At 40.7% G+C, this 15,632-nt stretch overlaps 1 protein-coding gene across 12 annotated transcripts in view; it reads left to right on the top strand.

Moving 5' to 3' along the window:
• FHOD3 (formin homology 2 domain containing 3) overlaps positions 1-15,632 on the top strand; it is a 634,103-nt gene that overhangs the window by 454,016 nt on the left and 164,455 nt on the right. For all 12 annotated transcript variants that reach the window (XM_039524511.1, XM_039524510.1, XM_039524507.1 and 9 more), the window contains exons 8-10: positions 2,036-2,130; positions 5,486-5,629; positions 8,628-8,866. In XM_039524511.1, the coding sequence (XP_039380445.1) occupies positions 2,036-2,130; positions 5,486-5,629; positions 8,628-8,866 (478 nt within the window). The remainder of the gene's footprint in view (positions 1-2,035; positions 2,131-5,485; positions 5,630-8,627; positions 8,867-15,632) is intronic.

The following is a 15,632-nucleotide window of genomic DNA, read 5'->3' on the forward strand; positions in this document are numbered from 1 at the left end:
AATTTCCATGTTACATGTCAGGAAATGGCCTTTTGTAAACAAAAACAGCCTATTACCTTCTGAAAAGCAAGTACTGCTGGAGTGGCTTGCTGATAACAGTACCTGAGTGACAGATTAAAAATAAACACCCTGAAAGCAGCGTAGAAATGGCTAGCTAAGTTTGTGCTTTCATGGGTAACTGTGGATGTCATCTTTACACGGACACAGGCAGGAGAATATGAAATGATAGAATACCAAGATATTGCATTTAAAAAACACAATGGAATTATTCTAATCAAAATAAGGACTGTCTGGCTATAGAATAAAAGGCATTTTCTCCGCAGAAGATCTTTCACTGAATCATAAATCAAGGATTAAGTAATTAATTTGTCATGTTATTGAGAGTTCACTTACTTACAAATAGCACTGTTATAGGTCAGAATAATATAATTTCCCCTTTTTGTTTCTCTCTCGTTTTCTTCCTTTTTTTTCCATTAGAAACCACAGGAAGACATTTTTGTAGTGAGGATATCATTCCTCCCAATCATATATCTTATTTGAGCAGAGTGAATTTGTTCCACATGTCTTTTGAACATGTGTTCCTTGCACAAAAATGTCTGGTTATGTAGAAAGGCAAATGAAGAGAAGGCTAGTGAAACTGGAAAAGCTCATTACAGAATAGTGTTTTAATTAATTTATAAGAAAAAATATTGAGCAGTGAGAATGTATCTCCAGCCCTTTTGCACCTTTGCCTATGATACTGACGCTGCCAAAAGCTTTCCATTTTGTGTTGTTTGCGGTGAGAATTGGAGAATATTGGTATCAATAAAAGTAAAGGAACTGAACATGGGAACATTCTGCTGTCAAAATGTTCATCAGTAAGGAACTTTGCACACTATAAACTGCCATCACTTTGTGAATGGTGTTCTCAGTTTAGTCAATGGGAGATATGCGTATGTGGGGCAGGATATAAATTTGAATGCTGTGTGAATGAGAGATTGCTCACAGTGTTATGATGATAACTCATGTGGTGTATATGACAACCACAAAAGGATTATTTGTTAGGCTACAGTATCCTATCTTTGGGGTCACTGATCATCCAATGACAGGTTCTGATGAAGAATCTCTCCAGTTTCATTATATGAGTGTATAGTCACTCCATATCCTGTGGGTAGAATTATGGAGGTGGATTTCTGTGAAGATTGGTCTGAATCATTTCTCTGCAGTTTGGAGAATGCCTTCCAGCTTTGCTGATCATGTAGTTGAATTAGTCTCTCCAAGTAAATAGTTCATAGCTTTCTGATTTCTCTCCTGACCCTCACATTTACTTCAAACACAACTGTCTGAACTTGACTTCTTCATTATCTGGTTCAGTTTCCTTGATAGATCAGTTTTGGCTCTTTCTTGAGTACATGTATCCACCTCAGGTTTAGCCAAATTATTGTGATGGTTTTACAGAGTATCTCAGACATAAGACTTTAGCTTGAGTCTACCAGCCATTTTCCTAAAGACCTATACAATTACTTTATTTGGAGCAATAGGCTATTAAGTCACCTTGCTTTTCACTGATTTTGTAATTATATGATCCAAACAAATATAGGGTTTTACTGTGTAAAACTGAGAGAACCACCTTTGAAGGGGGGGTGGCAAATGTAGGGAGGGGTTATTAAAATAATTCAGGTAAAAATCAGGACAAAAGATATATCACTCTTGCATTGATGCTTTTTATCTGGGAAGCATAAACTAGGATTCAATGCAGTCCTCTTTATTTCAGTCATCAGTACTTGTCGATATAGGTACCTTTCCTAATATGTAATATCATAGAACTGGAAGGGACCTTGAGAGGTCATCTAGTCCAGTCCTCTGCACTCATGGCAGGACTAACCATTATCATTGGATGTATAGGAGTAAATATTGATGCATCAAAGAACTATACAAACTAATTGTTTAGCAATTTATCTAACCATTTGCTATTATGAATCTGTGGTACATATTGTCTGAACCTGTTCATTTTTCTAGGTTACATGATGAGCTACTGTTTCTGTTTTATTCTTAGGAGCCAAGCCATGGTCCAACATTATGGAGATCCTGGAGGAAAAGGACGGGGTTGACACCGAACTGCTGGTTTATGCAATGACCTTAGTTAACAAGGTTTGTTTTAACACATTAATATCATTAGCACTATTAGTACTCCTTTATTTCCAGTTACATAATGCTCAAAGGTGTTGTGGGCATTTGGCAGATCTATAGCAAGACCAGTCTTGTCCCAAGAATTTACAGTGCAAGCCTCTCAAAGCCAAACTGGATTAACCTTATCTAGAGAACACTAGTTGTTGTTTGTTGTTTGTTTGTGGTTTGGCCACCACTCTTCTCTGTTTTTTTAAATGTAACATTAACAACAGCAGATGACATGGTGAGGGGCACTAAATATATCTTTGTATAAGTAAAATAAATATTCAAATGCTATTTAATCTCAACACATAACAGCTGTAAAATTCAGAGTCAAGTCTTCTCTTTCCATCTTCTCTTTTCCATCCCTTAGAATACTACCAGATCTCCAGGTTAGTGAGGAAAATGAGACTTCATGGTAGCTAAAAGAGAAGTTAAGTCACTTTTCAAATTAATTGGCTGGAGTGGTGGGAAGGCTGAGCAGTTGGGTAGAGGGAGAGGTATGAGAGCATATTCACATGAGGTGAATATTGTGGTGCTTTGGGATTGTGTGAGGTTTAGGCAGCTAGAAAGAGGGGTCTAGGTGTTTGAGAATCTGTGGTGTGTGGAGTAGAGGGGCATGGATTTTTGGGGGCACAGGAGACAGATAAGAACAGTAGTGTGAGCACTAGATGGGCATGGCAGTTTCTGGATCAGTAAACTCAGGAGCAGCTTTCTGAAGGTTAGTTCATATCATTGTGCCAACCTATCAGTACGAATAAAACCAACTCTTGTTATTTATCATTTGTGTAACGGCACCAACCAAGATCAGGACTCCATTTTGCTAGGTGTTGTGCCATCACTTAGGGAGATGCAGTTGCTGTCTCCAAAGATCTCAAAATTTAATTAGAAACAAGACTCAACAAATGAGTGTAACAAACCATAGGGACAGGGTGGACAAGCATAATGGTAATAAGATCCCATGGTTACAAAGGCTAGCTTTGTGCACAATTTGATGGTTCCAGAACATTTGATTTTTTTCTCTGTGCATCAAATGTGATGAATTTAACAGGTCTGAATGCTAATGAAAGGGTTTCTGTTTGAAAAGGAAAAGATGCCATGATATTTTCTTTCTTGTTTATAGTTCTCAAAAGTTTTTATTACAAGTAGCTGTTCCGTTGTAAAATCAAATGTTATCTAAAATATGCATGTACACTCACAAAAGAAAACCAAAAGGCCATAAAAATGAGAAGCTAGTTAGAAAAAAGTTCTTAACCTCTAAAGTAATCATCAAATGAGTCAGATTTTAAAAACTGACCTTTTAAAGAAGACAGAAAACTAGAATGTATTTAGGAACCAAAATATCACTGTGCTTTATGGTTTTGTTTAACAGGTCAGAGTGTTACTAACATTCTGACCTGTTAAATTCATTATATTCGTTCAAGTATCTTCAGTTCGTCAATTCTTGTCATAAATCACAATATGAATTTATTCCTACTGCATAGTACTTTCTCAAGCTCTTGTTCATGGCTACAGTAAATGTTTTTTGATAAAGTAGCTTCTCTTCTAATGCTTGGAATTGCCCTTGGAAACAGCCTGATAGGGCCAGATTCCCCAGTAACATCACTGTTGTCATGATGTTTCATTTAAAACCAACTCCTGATCCTGTTGAAATCAGTGGCAAAACTCCTACTGACTTCATTAGAATAAGAAACCTTCTGAAAAGCATTTCTCGATTCACGTATGTATGTAACTCCCACTAAAGCAGGAAAACATGTCCCCAGGAGTCTTTTTCCATACCCATTTCATGCCGTGGTGTATTTCATACTGGGTTCCCTCTTTCTGGGGATAATACCTCTTAATCTTGTCTGGGAATTGTCAGCCCTAGCGTTTGCTTTATTACTTCATCCCGTATTGACTTATTTTCATCCCACAGTTGATTTCTTTAGGTCTGAGCCCATCATTCCTCCTTGTAACTTTTTTTTTTTTAGGAGTGGTGTGTAGACCTAGCCTAAGAGACCAGTTCTGCCACACTTATGCACATTGGGTGACACCATGCTCTAAAGTGGCTTGCATAGTACTTATAATAAGGTGGCATGAGTGGCAGAATTAGGCTCTTAAGCTTATTTGGGCCGGATTCTCACTTGCTCTGCACCTTGTATAGTAATTAACAACAACATAAACTGAGTGCAAAATGCTACCACATCAAAATAGCAGTACATTACACCCACTTTGCAATGGTGTAAATGACTGCCAGAAGTACAGGGCAAAAGAGATTCAGGCCCATTTCTGTTTAAACAAATCTCTCTCCAATAGTTCATCTTCTCCCCGACTTCATTCTGCTGTTGAGCCATAATAATGGATTCATCACATGGCTGTCATTTTCAATACTAGGCTGGGAGGGCATATTGGTATACAAACTGTACTATGACTTCACTGCACAGTAGCATTGTATGGCTAATAGTAGTATTGTGAATTCACCAGCAAAAAAAGTCTAGACTGTGATAAGAAAAGCTCTGTATTAAACCCAGAAACAATAGAAATGGGAGTTCTAAAAGTTATTGTGGTGTAAATTATTTCTATATAAATATTATTTATTTTCAAGTTTGTGAAAGTGCCTCTCTACTTTTAATGGTAAATGTTTGTCCCACAATTAGAAATGCTTTATATATGCTGGAACTCTTAATAAGCCCCTTTAGACAAGGTAGCAAGCATCCCTTCAGTAAGATTTTAAAGAATGAAAAGGAAGGAAGGAACTGATATTTCTGCTGTCTAGATCAACTTGTACATTAAAAATACTACTATTACCTAAAGACTTGAAGACAGTAGGCACATGGCTTGGGATGATTGTTGCTGGCTGAGAATCAGTCAGCTGTGTGGATCACCCTTCTCCTTAAGGCTGAAGAGACAGGAATCAATAGGAAACCAGCTTGCCTTGCTCAGATAAACCTTTTTTAAATTTTTTCTCTCTCTCTGCTTTTATTCCTGTGCTTAATACCTTAAAATGTGCTGCTTTTTAGTTCTGCAGTTAAGTAGAACCAGGGAAGGATCCGTGTGTGTGTACATATATAAATATATATTTATGTATTTATTTATTGACCCACATTTTCAGTAGTTTTTCAGGAACCAGTAACATCGATTTGTTTTGCTCGTTATCTTTTTTTTACATATTTTCACAGAGTTTTTTGTTAGGCTCTGCTCCACTTGATGTGTTATTTTTCTAGCTGTGTCTCCCTAGCCCCACTCTTTGTTTCTTGTTTAACCAGAATCACGTACACTGCCACTTACAAATTCTTGTAAAACTTTTTTAATTCTCTTCAAAACAAATAATTGTCAATGTTGTCCCTTTGATTCTCAGACGCTGTCGGGGTTGCCAGATCAGGACTCTTTCTATGACGTGGTGGACTGTCTGGAAGAGCTAGGCATCGAAGCTATTTCACAGAGACACTTGAACAAGAAAGGAACAGACTTGGACTTAGTTGAACAATTTAACATTTATGAGGTAACATAACATGCCCTGTTTTATGCATCTTACAGCTTGTGCAAACTTCAAAGCTGGGGTTGGGAGGGAGAGAATGTAACCTAGGTGAAACTTGGTTATCTATTTTATTTTAAAAGAAAAACATCTGGTTGCTGGAAGTGTTACACACATTCATATATGTGACCTACTCCGGTACATGACTACATGCAGTACAAATGCATTTCATACTAGACATAGGTTATACGTCAAGGTGAAACAGCACATTTACTAGCCTCTTTAGAGGCAGTTCTGCCTGCAATTAAAACTCTTTCTCAAACTGCGACTTACACATCAGACTCCCTAAGTCAGTAAAAGTTCTTTCCATATGCAAAAGCATTCAGAGCACAAAAAAATGTCCAGCCTACATCAGCTTCACATACACAGCTCTCTCCACAATTGATTGCCCAGTGAGTCCTTGTTTATGAGTTTATACTGGATCAGTTCCTACCCGACTTGCAGTGATTGGGTAATGACTGACTCCACATTCACCACCCGCGAAATATTTATGTGCAAAGATAAGATTTTTGGTTTCTTAACGATTAGACACTTTTCAGACTTTGTTTTTTTTAGGCCGAAAGTAATATAAAGTGCATGTGAATTTATGTCATGGTGCAGTGAAATGAAATTACTGCCTCTAGTACTAAGTCCAGCTGCAGAGACATTGGGCCTGCTTCTCTTCTTTCTTATGCCAGCTTTACCCCATGATAACTCCATTGATTTTAGTGGAATTACTCCTGATTGATACCAGTCTTAGATGACTCAGGCAAAACATAGGTATAGAGACCGTAATGCTCTGCTGAAGGTATTCACACCAACTGAAAACTTGCGTGGCTTATTGGAGAATAAGGTCCAGAAACATCCTCTCTGGTTTTTGAAATCCATCATGATACCAGTTGACAAGAGCGGGTTTTTTCAACTTTACTGGGTGGTAAAAACAGATAAAGATATTAAGCTGGCATGCAAGTTTAATTTCTTTCTTGGTTGAGAAGAAATTTGTAGCCCAGTGGGCTAGCTTACCTTTATTATATGTTCTGCTTTGCATTATATTCAGCAGTAATGCAAGAAACCTACAGGCCTGTATCCTGTAAGACATTAGCTTCTGCAAGTTAGGATAAGGCTTGAGGCTTATGAACTTTAAACAGATAAACTTTGCACAGATAAACGGCCCAGCGGAAAACACCAAGTATTTGGGGAGCTGAAAATAGAGTTTAAGGGGAAGTTCTGACCACAGGTACATAATTCAACCACAGAAGTGTCTAGACAACAAACTGACATATCTAACAGGTAGGTATATGAGATAAATCTAAGGCTAGCCTGCTTGCTTATATATCTTTTCTTATAAGTTTCTTATTTTCCAATGAGTTTGATTCTTTGTTTTATTATAATAGGCTTATAGGTCTATATTAGAGTATATTTTGGCTGTAACACAAAGGACCTGCAGGTCACATCCTGTATGTTGAGCTAAGGCAAAGTTCTCATACATATGTTTGGGACCTTTCACCGAGATAGATGGTGATGAGATAAAGCATAAGGTCCATATATGGCTGCAACCTTTAACACGGAGGATGCGTTAAAGCAGGTTGGCATAGGGGCTTTCCCAAGTTCAGAACCTTTTAAACTTAACAGGTACACCTCACCTTGGAACTAGGAAAGAACCGAAATAACCAGGTAGGGCAGAAATAACAAATGTGATCCTAACCACAAAAGGGGCATGGTAACGAATGGATGTATATGATAAGAAGTTGAGATCATTGATATGCTAACCTATAGAGAAAAGACACTCCAACATTAGTAAGTTGAGGAAATACAAATAAGGAAAAGGGGGGAAATCCCCTACTGATTATGCATCAAACATAGCGGCGTCAGCGTAACATATTGTAAAAGTGGCATCCCAGCCTAGGGGCAGTAGGAGGAGGTGTAGTCCTTGGGAGGTGCCAGAATGATGGTCACTGGAGATGATGGGGAAGGTGATGAGGAAGATGATGGCTAACGTTTCAGGTTGTTTCACAGGAGATAGTGTGAGTATATGGATGTGCAGATGTACATTCTGTAGTTTCTCAGTCTTACTAAATTGGGGTGTTTGTGACTGTGCTAAATGTATTATTAAACTATATCTGTAAATATACAAGAGTTCCTATAGGGTGAGTGTTGCAACTGCGCACATTGAATAACACTGTGCCTGATCTTGGGGCAAGAACCTGGCAACCCTCAAAGTGATAACTGGGGATTCTTAAGTAATCAATATAATTTAATAAATAATCTAAAGATCGGGCAACAGATTGTAGCAACATTAGTAAAGCTCCAAAGTAGTGTGCTGTGTATAATATCTCCATGGCCCTCATGTAACTACTTTCTAGAAAGTAGAAAATCTAGTGGCCAGACTGAGTTTCAAGAGATGTGGATTTTGTTTATGGATCTGTCCCAGACTTCCTGTGGAACTTTGGTAAATCACTTAACCGCTCTGTGGCTCAGTTTCGCCATCTATAAAATGAAGATTGTACATTATTACCTCCAGTGGTAGGGTAGGAATTCACAAGACTCAAGGTAAAATCCTGTCCCTTTTGAAGTTGGTAAGAATTTTGCCATTGAGTTAAATAGGGCCAGGTTTTCTCCCAGGGATTTTCAAAGGCATAAGGGAATGAGGTGCCCAAGTCCCACTGTAATATGATGGGAGCTAGACATCTAACTCCCTTAGATTTTGAAAATCTCAACCTAAATGTTTACAAAGCTCTCGAAGATCTGCAGATGAGGGGGTCTATACAATCCCAGTGTATGAATAGCAGCAAGACGAGTATGTAGCAGCTAAACAGGAGTAGCTGTTGTAATGGTGAGTATAGTAAGAGTCAGTTAAGTTATGCTGGGAGCAATGACTTCGTGGTTGGGGATGATGTGCAGCTACATATTCATTGTTAAAACGCAAGTGAAAATGTAGGAAATCTAAAGATAACATGTAAAAAGTCTCCCCTTTCGTTCCTTTCAGATGACACTGAGACATGAGGATGGAGATGAGACTGCTGATCCCCCACCCAATGGGCGCAAAGACAGAAGAAGGGCCAGTCTTGGCTCCAGTGAACGAAGGGGGTTAGAGCGCAGGAGAAGCCGCAGACATTCAGCCCAGAGCATCAAAAGCACTTTATCAGCTCCTGCAAGTCCCTGCAGTCAGTCGAGCCCAAGCTTCATGTTAGGCCATGGGCAGCGTATTGAAGATCTTAGTGAGAAGTAAGTGCTTGAGACAAGAAACATTCCTTTATTCCCATTATTGTGCCTTTCTATTGTATTCATTGCACATTATTGACTCTGATCATGGCAAACTGTTCAGTCATTTTCCCCCTTTTCTTTCTTTCTTTCTTTCTTTCTTTCTTTCTTTCTTTCTTTCTTTCTTCTGAATTTCTCTTAATGGACAAAAAAGCAAAACACTACTAGAGGCTTAAAGGAAGAAAAATGTAATCACTTGGTTCTTCTATATTCACCTGCCTTTAAGATACATATGTTACCTATGAATACGTGCCTGTCAGTACTATATTTCATTGATCTTCAGAAGAAACAAACCTTCCAAGTAATCTGTAAAATAAACAAATACATTCCTGAGTTTGTATTACCATTTGTCCCATAGGAATGGACATGAACAGCATGAGATAAAACATTCATAGAGTGAGATCTTAACAACATTTATTGGTAGAATTTTCATCCACTGTAATATATGAACAGAATTTCCATCTGATATATCCATATAGTAGAAGATTCAAATTCTACAGGGAGGTCCTGGTGAAATCATAAACATCATGATTTATTACAATTGTGCAAAGTTATTGGTTGTGTGGTTGGAATGAATTCATGTGAGGCATTTTCTTTTTACAATCAGTGTTCCAAAATGTATATTCATATTTTCTTTCAAGGCTGAGCTGTTGTTTTGAATAGATGTGATGTGATATTTAAGAATTAACAAATGAGATGCAAAAGGACCAACTGAGGAGGAATCAGTGGCCCACAAACAAGGCTAGCCAGTCAATCTAGCTGGTTATTACTGCTTGAGAAGTGCTCTGGACTGAGGTATTTATTGACATTATAAGACAAAAATGAAAAACGATAGGTGTTTGAATTTTCTTTATTGCCAGTGCCATTCCAGTTCATCTGGACAGAGTTTTGTTAGAGAAAAGTGGGAGCTGCTGATTGTCAGCACCTCTGAAAACCAGGCACAAAGTGTCTTGAGCTGGGAAACCAGAAACTGAAGCTCATTAAACAAATGACAACTTAATGTTTGTGAAGTTCTTTGAGCATTTCTGATGGAAGATATATACAATCCTGGAGCCTCAAAATTCTGCCAGTCATGCAGGAAACGTTCTACCTTGCAAACTAAATTTCACTGAATAACAATGTATTCCTATTAAAAAGACCCTTCCTTCAGAATACGTGAAATTTTACGGCTCCAGGACTATTAAGTAGCAGTGATATGTCATATACTGCATAGTGGCTTCTCAGTATATTGAGGGGAAGTCTACACTACCATGCTACATGGGCACGGCTGCACTGATGCAGCTCCTCTGCTATGGCACATCTGGTGAAGATATGCTATGCTGACAGGAGAGTGCTTTCACATTGGCATAATTATTCCACCTCTGTGAGAGGTGGCAGACATAGCATGATATTTGAGTCAATGTACGTCGCACAAGGGAGATAATGTTTTGACACCCCTGAGCAATGTACATAAGCAGTAGTTTAGACCAGCTCTCTATGTCCAGTGCATTTGTCATCATTCCATGTTTTCATTAGACGTCTCATTCATGCTTGTTTTTGGCTTGGTCTATATTGAATTCGAGCCTGAGGGCCTCGTGGTCTTACAGGCTGATGACAAAGATGACAGTGCATTTGAAGCTGAATGTCAAACATCTTCAATGTGAGTGTTGATGCAGCTGCTCTGCGTGGAACACCTCTTGCATGGTTCTGGGCTTTTTTATTACCTCTTAGTGTCTAGAACATATGTAGCGGGTGTGATTGACTCCTTAGGGTGATGCATTTGGGTGGAAGAAATGTATTTTATTTCAATGCTTTGATCCTGGATTGATTATTCTGTTGTAATCAAAGACATGGAAGCACTCTGAGGCCTGGTCTACACTAAGGGGGGGGTCGAACTAGGGTACGCAAGTTCAGCTACGCGAATAGCGTAGCTGAACTCAAAGTACCCTAGTTCGACTGACTTACCTGTCCAGATGCGGCAGGGTCGAAACTCCGCGGGCTTGTCGACTCCGCCGCCGCCATTCGGTGTGTGGGTGAGTCGAGTCGACGCGGGAGTTGGGAGCTCATCGCTTGATTAGACGCGATAGTTCGAACTCCGAGAAGTCAAACTCACCGCGTTGACCCGGACGGTGAGTATAGACCTACCCTGAGTTATCCTTCCTAAGGTACACTACACTTGGTCAGTTTTACGATTTTTTTGTCATTAGCATTCACCCTGTTGTTTTCTTTGTTTCATAGCTGGGAAATGGAGAATGCATAACAGCCAGGTGGAAAAAAACAGTCTATCCCAAATCACACCATCCTAGTCCCCAACACCCAACCCTCTAACACGCTCTGTGTTTAAATCTGTGTTCATCTTCTTTTGGACCTGATATTATGCTAGTCACTTTCTTTGTCATCTATATTTTAACCATGTTGGGACAGATCTTGGCCCCAGCTCTGGATGTATTGGCAGTGGGCAGGAGCAAAGTACTACACTTCATTCTCCCACTCAGTTCTTGCCATACCAGAGATTGGGCCTGTTGTTTCTTCACTCCTGGAAAATCCCTCAAAGCTGACTCTTTGAAATTCCAGCCATTCAGCCTCTAGAGAGGATATCCTGCTATTCATACTATTCATCTGTATGGTTATGTTTCTTTCTGGACATGCAGAGAAGTACCCTATATAATTGAGTGTCATATTTGATAAAGGGTTTTTTAAAAGCTAACTTTGATATAGTGTATAAGTCTTAGAATGCCTTGAAGTACTTAGAAGCACAGCTAACCACTCTGATTCATTATTTGCATTGGCTGCATCCTGTTTCCCAAGCTATAAGCATTAAAGCATCAAAATAATATTTAGGCACCACAAATCTGTTAGTCTCAGACTTAATTATTTTTTAAAAACTCGTGAAAGCAACATAACAGCGTTAGGGCGAGAGTAAAGGCATATGGTTTATCAGTTTGATCAAGGCAGAATATTTGCCTATTGGGACCAGAAGTTCGTGTATTAATGAAAATGAGTCTGACCCTCAGAACTCTGGACCATGTTTTTGCCACACCCGGCTACTACTTAGGGGTACCATTTTCCCATTCCATTTCAGGATCTCTATGCAGAGAAGACATTTTGGACTATTATTTCAAATAGTCATTTTGTGGGCTAGTCATTGTGCCTGGGAAGTAGGAATATTGTTTTCTAAAGGGCATATCTTGGCCTTAAAACTAAACAACACAAAATTATGCTCAGAAATCTGATAAGAGACATCCCCCTTTTTTTTTTAAATAGAAATATGGTTCCTATGGAATCTTAGTACGTTTTTTATTCATGTTGTATCTGAGTTTGGTCACAGAGTTGGTGGAAACATGGGGAAAAAATTTGTAAAAATGTCTTCAAAATATTTTTGTTGTTTTTTCCTCAAAATATTGCGATTTCAATACATATTGTTTCAATTCTGAAAAATTTCAGCAAGCGGCAAGCTCTCATTCACTCCCCATGGGGGCATGTTTGTTGTGTGTCCACAGCCCCACCTCCACTGCCCATATGAAAAAGTATTGGAGCCTTGTCTTAACTAAGGGCATGTTACATCTACAACGGTATATCAAAAGCCAGCTGAGTGCTCTACCCATAGTGAAATTGTCAGCACCTGACCTCTGCAGGCATAACATTTCCAGCCGCCACAGCTAGGTGAGACGTTTGTTTCCCGCCCTGTGTAATTCGGCCTATAGAAATTACAGGAGGAAAAGGCCCAATTGTTCACCTGGGATCAGATGTAGTGCCCATTTAAGTCAATGGAAAGACTCCCCTTCAGTGGGCATTGGATCTCGCCCCTAGTATATCCCCGAGCAAATGCAGGATTGTTATTTACAGTGTATTTTGCAGGGCTCTATCCAGGGTCACCCAGAGGATTCATGAGGTCTGGGGCAAAGCAATTTCAGGGTCCCCTTCCATAAAAAAAAGTTGCAATACTATAGAACAGGGGTCGGCAACCTTTCAGAAGTGGTGTGCCGAGTCTTCATTTATTCACTCTAATTTAAGGTTTTGCGTGCCAGTAATACATTTTAACGTTTTTAGAAGGTCTCTTTCTGTAAGTCTATAATATATAACTAAACTATTGTTGTAAATAAGGTTTTTTAAATGTTTAAGAAGCTTCATTTAAAATTAAATTAAAATGCAGAGCCCGCTGGACCCGTGGTCAGGACCTGGGCAATGTGAGTGCCACTGAAAATCAGCTTGAGTGCCGCCTTCGGCACGCGATACGTAGGTTGCCTACCCCGCTATAGAATACTATATTCTCATCGGACCCCCTGCAAGGCCCAGGGCAAATTGCCCCACTGCCTCCCCCCGAGCGGACCGGGACAAATAAACATTTAAAAACCTTCCGCATTTCAGCACAAACCCAGTTTTGAGAAAACTTCTTTTCAAGTCACCTTTACAAGGTATCACTGGTTCTCAGCATCAGCTAGTGCTAAAAGGCACTAAAGCTCATTAAAAGCATTGGACAAATATTTTCCGTCAAAACTTTTTTTGGATCGAAAACTAGGGGCTTTTAAAAAGCAGAAAAAATCACGGACAATGTCTGCTTTCATTCAAAATTTGTTGTGTTTTTTTTTAATTGAAAAGCTGAAATTAGTCTGCCAAAACCTGAACATGGTTTGGGGTTTCAGAAGTGTGTGGCCAAATATTTGCTGCTTGCTGTGTTTGATTGTTTAAAGAAACAATAAAAAAATTCTGCTTAAAAAAAATACATAACTTTTGAACTACCTCAGCTTGTGACCAAACGCCTGAGCCCATCCAGTCAGAGATTTTTCCAGGTTTCTGATACTCTGCTGGCTTCCTTGACTCATATCTGTCGCCATAACTTTGGGTTCATTTAGGTTAGAACATAACATAAGAATGGCCATACTGGGTCAGACCAAAGGTCCATCCAGCCCAGTATCCTGTCTACCGACAGTGGCCAATGCCAGGTTCCCCAGAGGGAGTGAACCTAACAGGTAATGATCCAGAGTTCTCTCTCCTGCCATCCATCTCCACCCTCTGACAAACAGGCTAGGGACACCATTCCTTACCCATCCTGGCTAATAGCCATTAATGGACTTAACCTCCATGAATTTCTCTGTTTCCTAGAGACTGGCTCCATGGGGTCCCTCACAAACTGGAGACGGTTACTGTGGGTTTGTCTTTAGTATAGCTTATGTACATACTCCACGAACTGAGCATTTGAGCTTGTTCCAGAATCTGGGATGAGCCTATGTTGTGAAAACTGAAACGCTCAAAATAGCACATTCATGTGAATGGACACAGGGTGCTATTAAATTAACCCAGGGGGTCTCAAACTGGGGGTTGGGACCCCTTGGGGGTCACGAGGTTATTACTGGGAGTCGCGAGCTCTCAGCCTCCACCTTACACTCTGCTTTGCCTCCAGCATTTATAATTGTGTTAAATATATAAAAAGTGTTTTTAATTTATAAGGGTGGGGTCACACTCAGAGGTTTGCTATGTGAAAGGGGTCACCAATACAAAAGTTTGAGAACCACTGAATTAACCCCTCTGGAGCCTCAGGGAACGCAGGTCTTCCTTGGTAGGGTTGGGAAAGGAGGTAGGTGGTTTAGGATATTGCTCTTCTCATGTGATCCCTCCCCCATGGCTCTCTTGACTCTATCACTGTTAATCAAAAGTGGCTAATTTTAAATGAAGCTACCCTCCCCTGACATGACTCTCCCTATGGCACTGAAATTAAATGTAGACTATAATTTGGCATTTGAGACGTGAAAGGAATGGTAGCCCTAAGGGAAAAGATAACAGCTTGGCTCTTTGTGTTAAATAGCTGTCTGCAAGCCTCAAACTGCTGAATGAGCTTTAGGGTAGGGAAGGCTGTGCCTCCCCAATCAGTCTAACCCTGCCCCCATCCAACCCACACCCACTTCCTGCCCCACAACTGCCCCCCTCAGAATCCCTGACCATCCTGCTCCTTGTCCTCTGAACGTCCCCCCAAGACCCTCCCAACTACCACCCTGGAACCCCACCCCCATGAGCCCCCCCTGCTCCCTGTCCCCTGACCCCTATCCACCCCCCCACCGAGTCCTGACAGACCCCCAGAACGCCCACAATCCAACCATCCTGTGACTTCCCCCCCAACCTCTGCCCCCTCCCTGTCCCCTGACTGCCTCTTATCCAACTCCCCCCCCCCGGCCCCGGCCCCCTTACCATGCTGGTTTCCCCCGCCTCCCCACTCTCCTGGAGCCTCATCGCGCCACGTCCAGGAGCAGCCCTGGACAGCGCTGCGGAAGCGTGGCTCCGGCGGGACCTGAGCTCGCAGCCCCACCCCCTTACTACATGGCTCTGAGCAGGACGAGCTCAAGCCCCGCCTGAGCCACGCCACTTTAGCTCTGTCCAGGGCCACACCTGGACACTGCGCGCTGAGGCGCCAGGGGATGGGGCGAGCCTCTGACATTCTTGTGGGGACCCCTGCAGGGCCTGGGGCAAATTGCCTCACTTGCCTGCCCCCCCGCCCCCCCCCCGGGCGGCCCTGGCTCTATCTATTTTAGTTATAAAATATCCCCAGCTATGAGGCTTCAGTCACTTTCCTTGGAGATGCTTCCAAATTCGCTTCACCATTAGGAAAACTTTACTGGTATTCAGCCTAATTTTTTTCCCTTACATTTACTTTCTTACTTCTGCTGGTAGTTACACAGTACATATGTCACTTGATTCTGATGTTGGCTTTACACTGGAATAACTTAATTGACTTCAGTGGAGCCACTCGGGAGATCAG

Source organism: Mauremys reevesii, linkage group 2, assembly GCF_016161935.1.
Source record: "Mauremys reevesii isolate NIE-2019 linkage group 2, ASM1616193v1, whole genome shotgun sequence".
NCBI lineage: Eukaryota > Metazoa > Chordata > Testudines > Geoemydidae > Mauremys > Mauremys reevesii.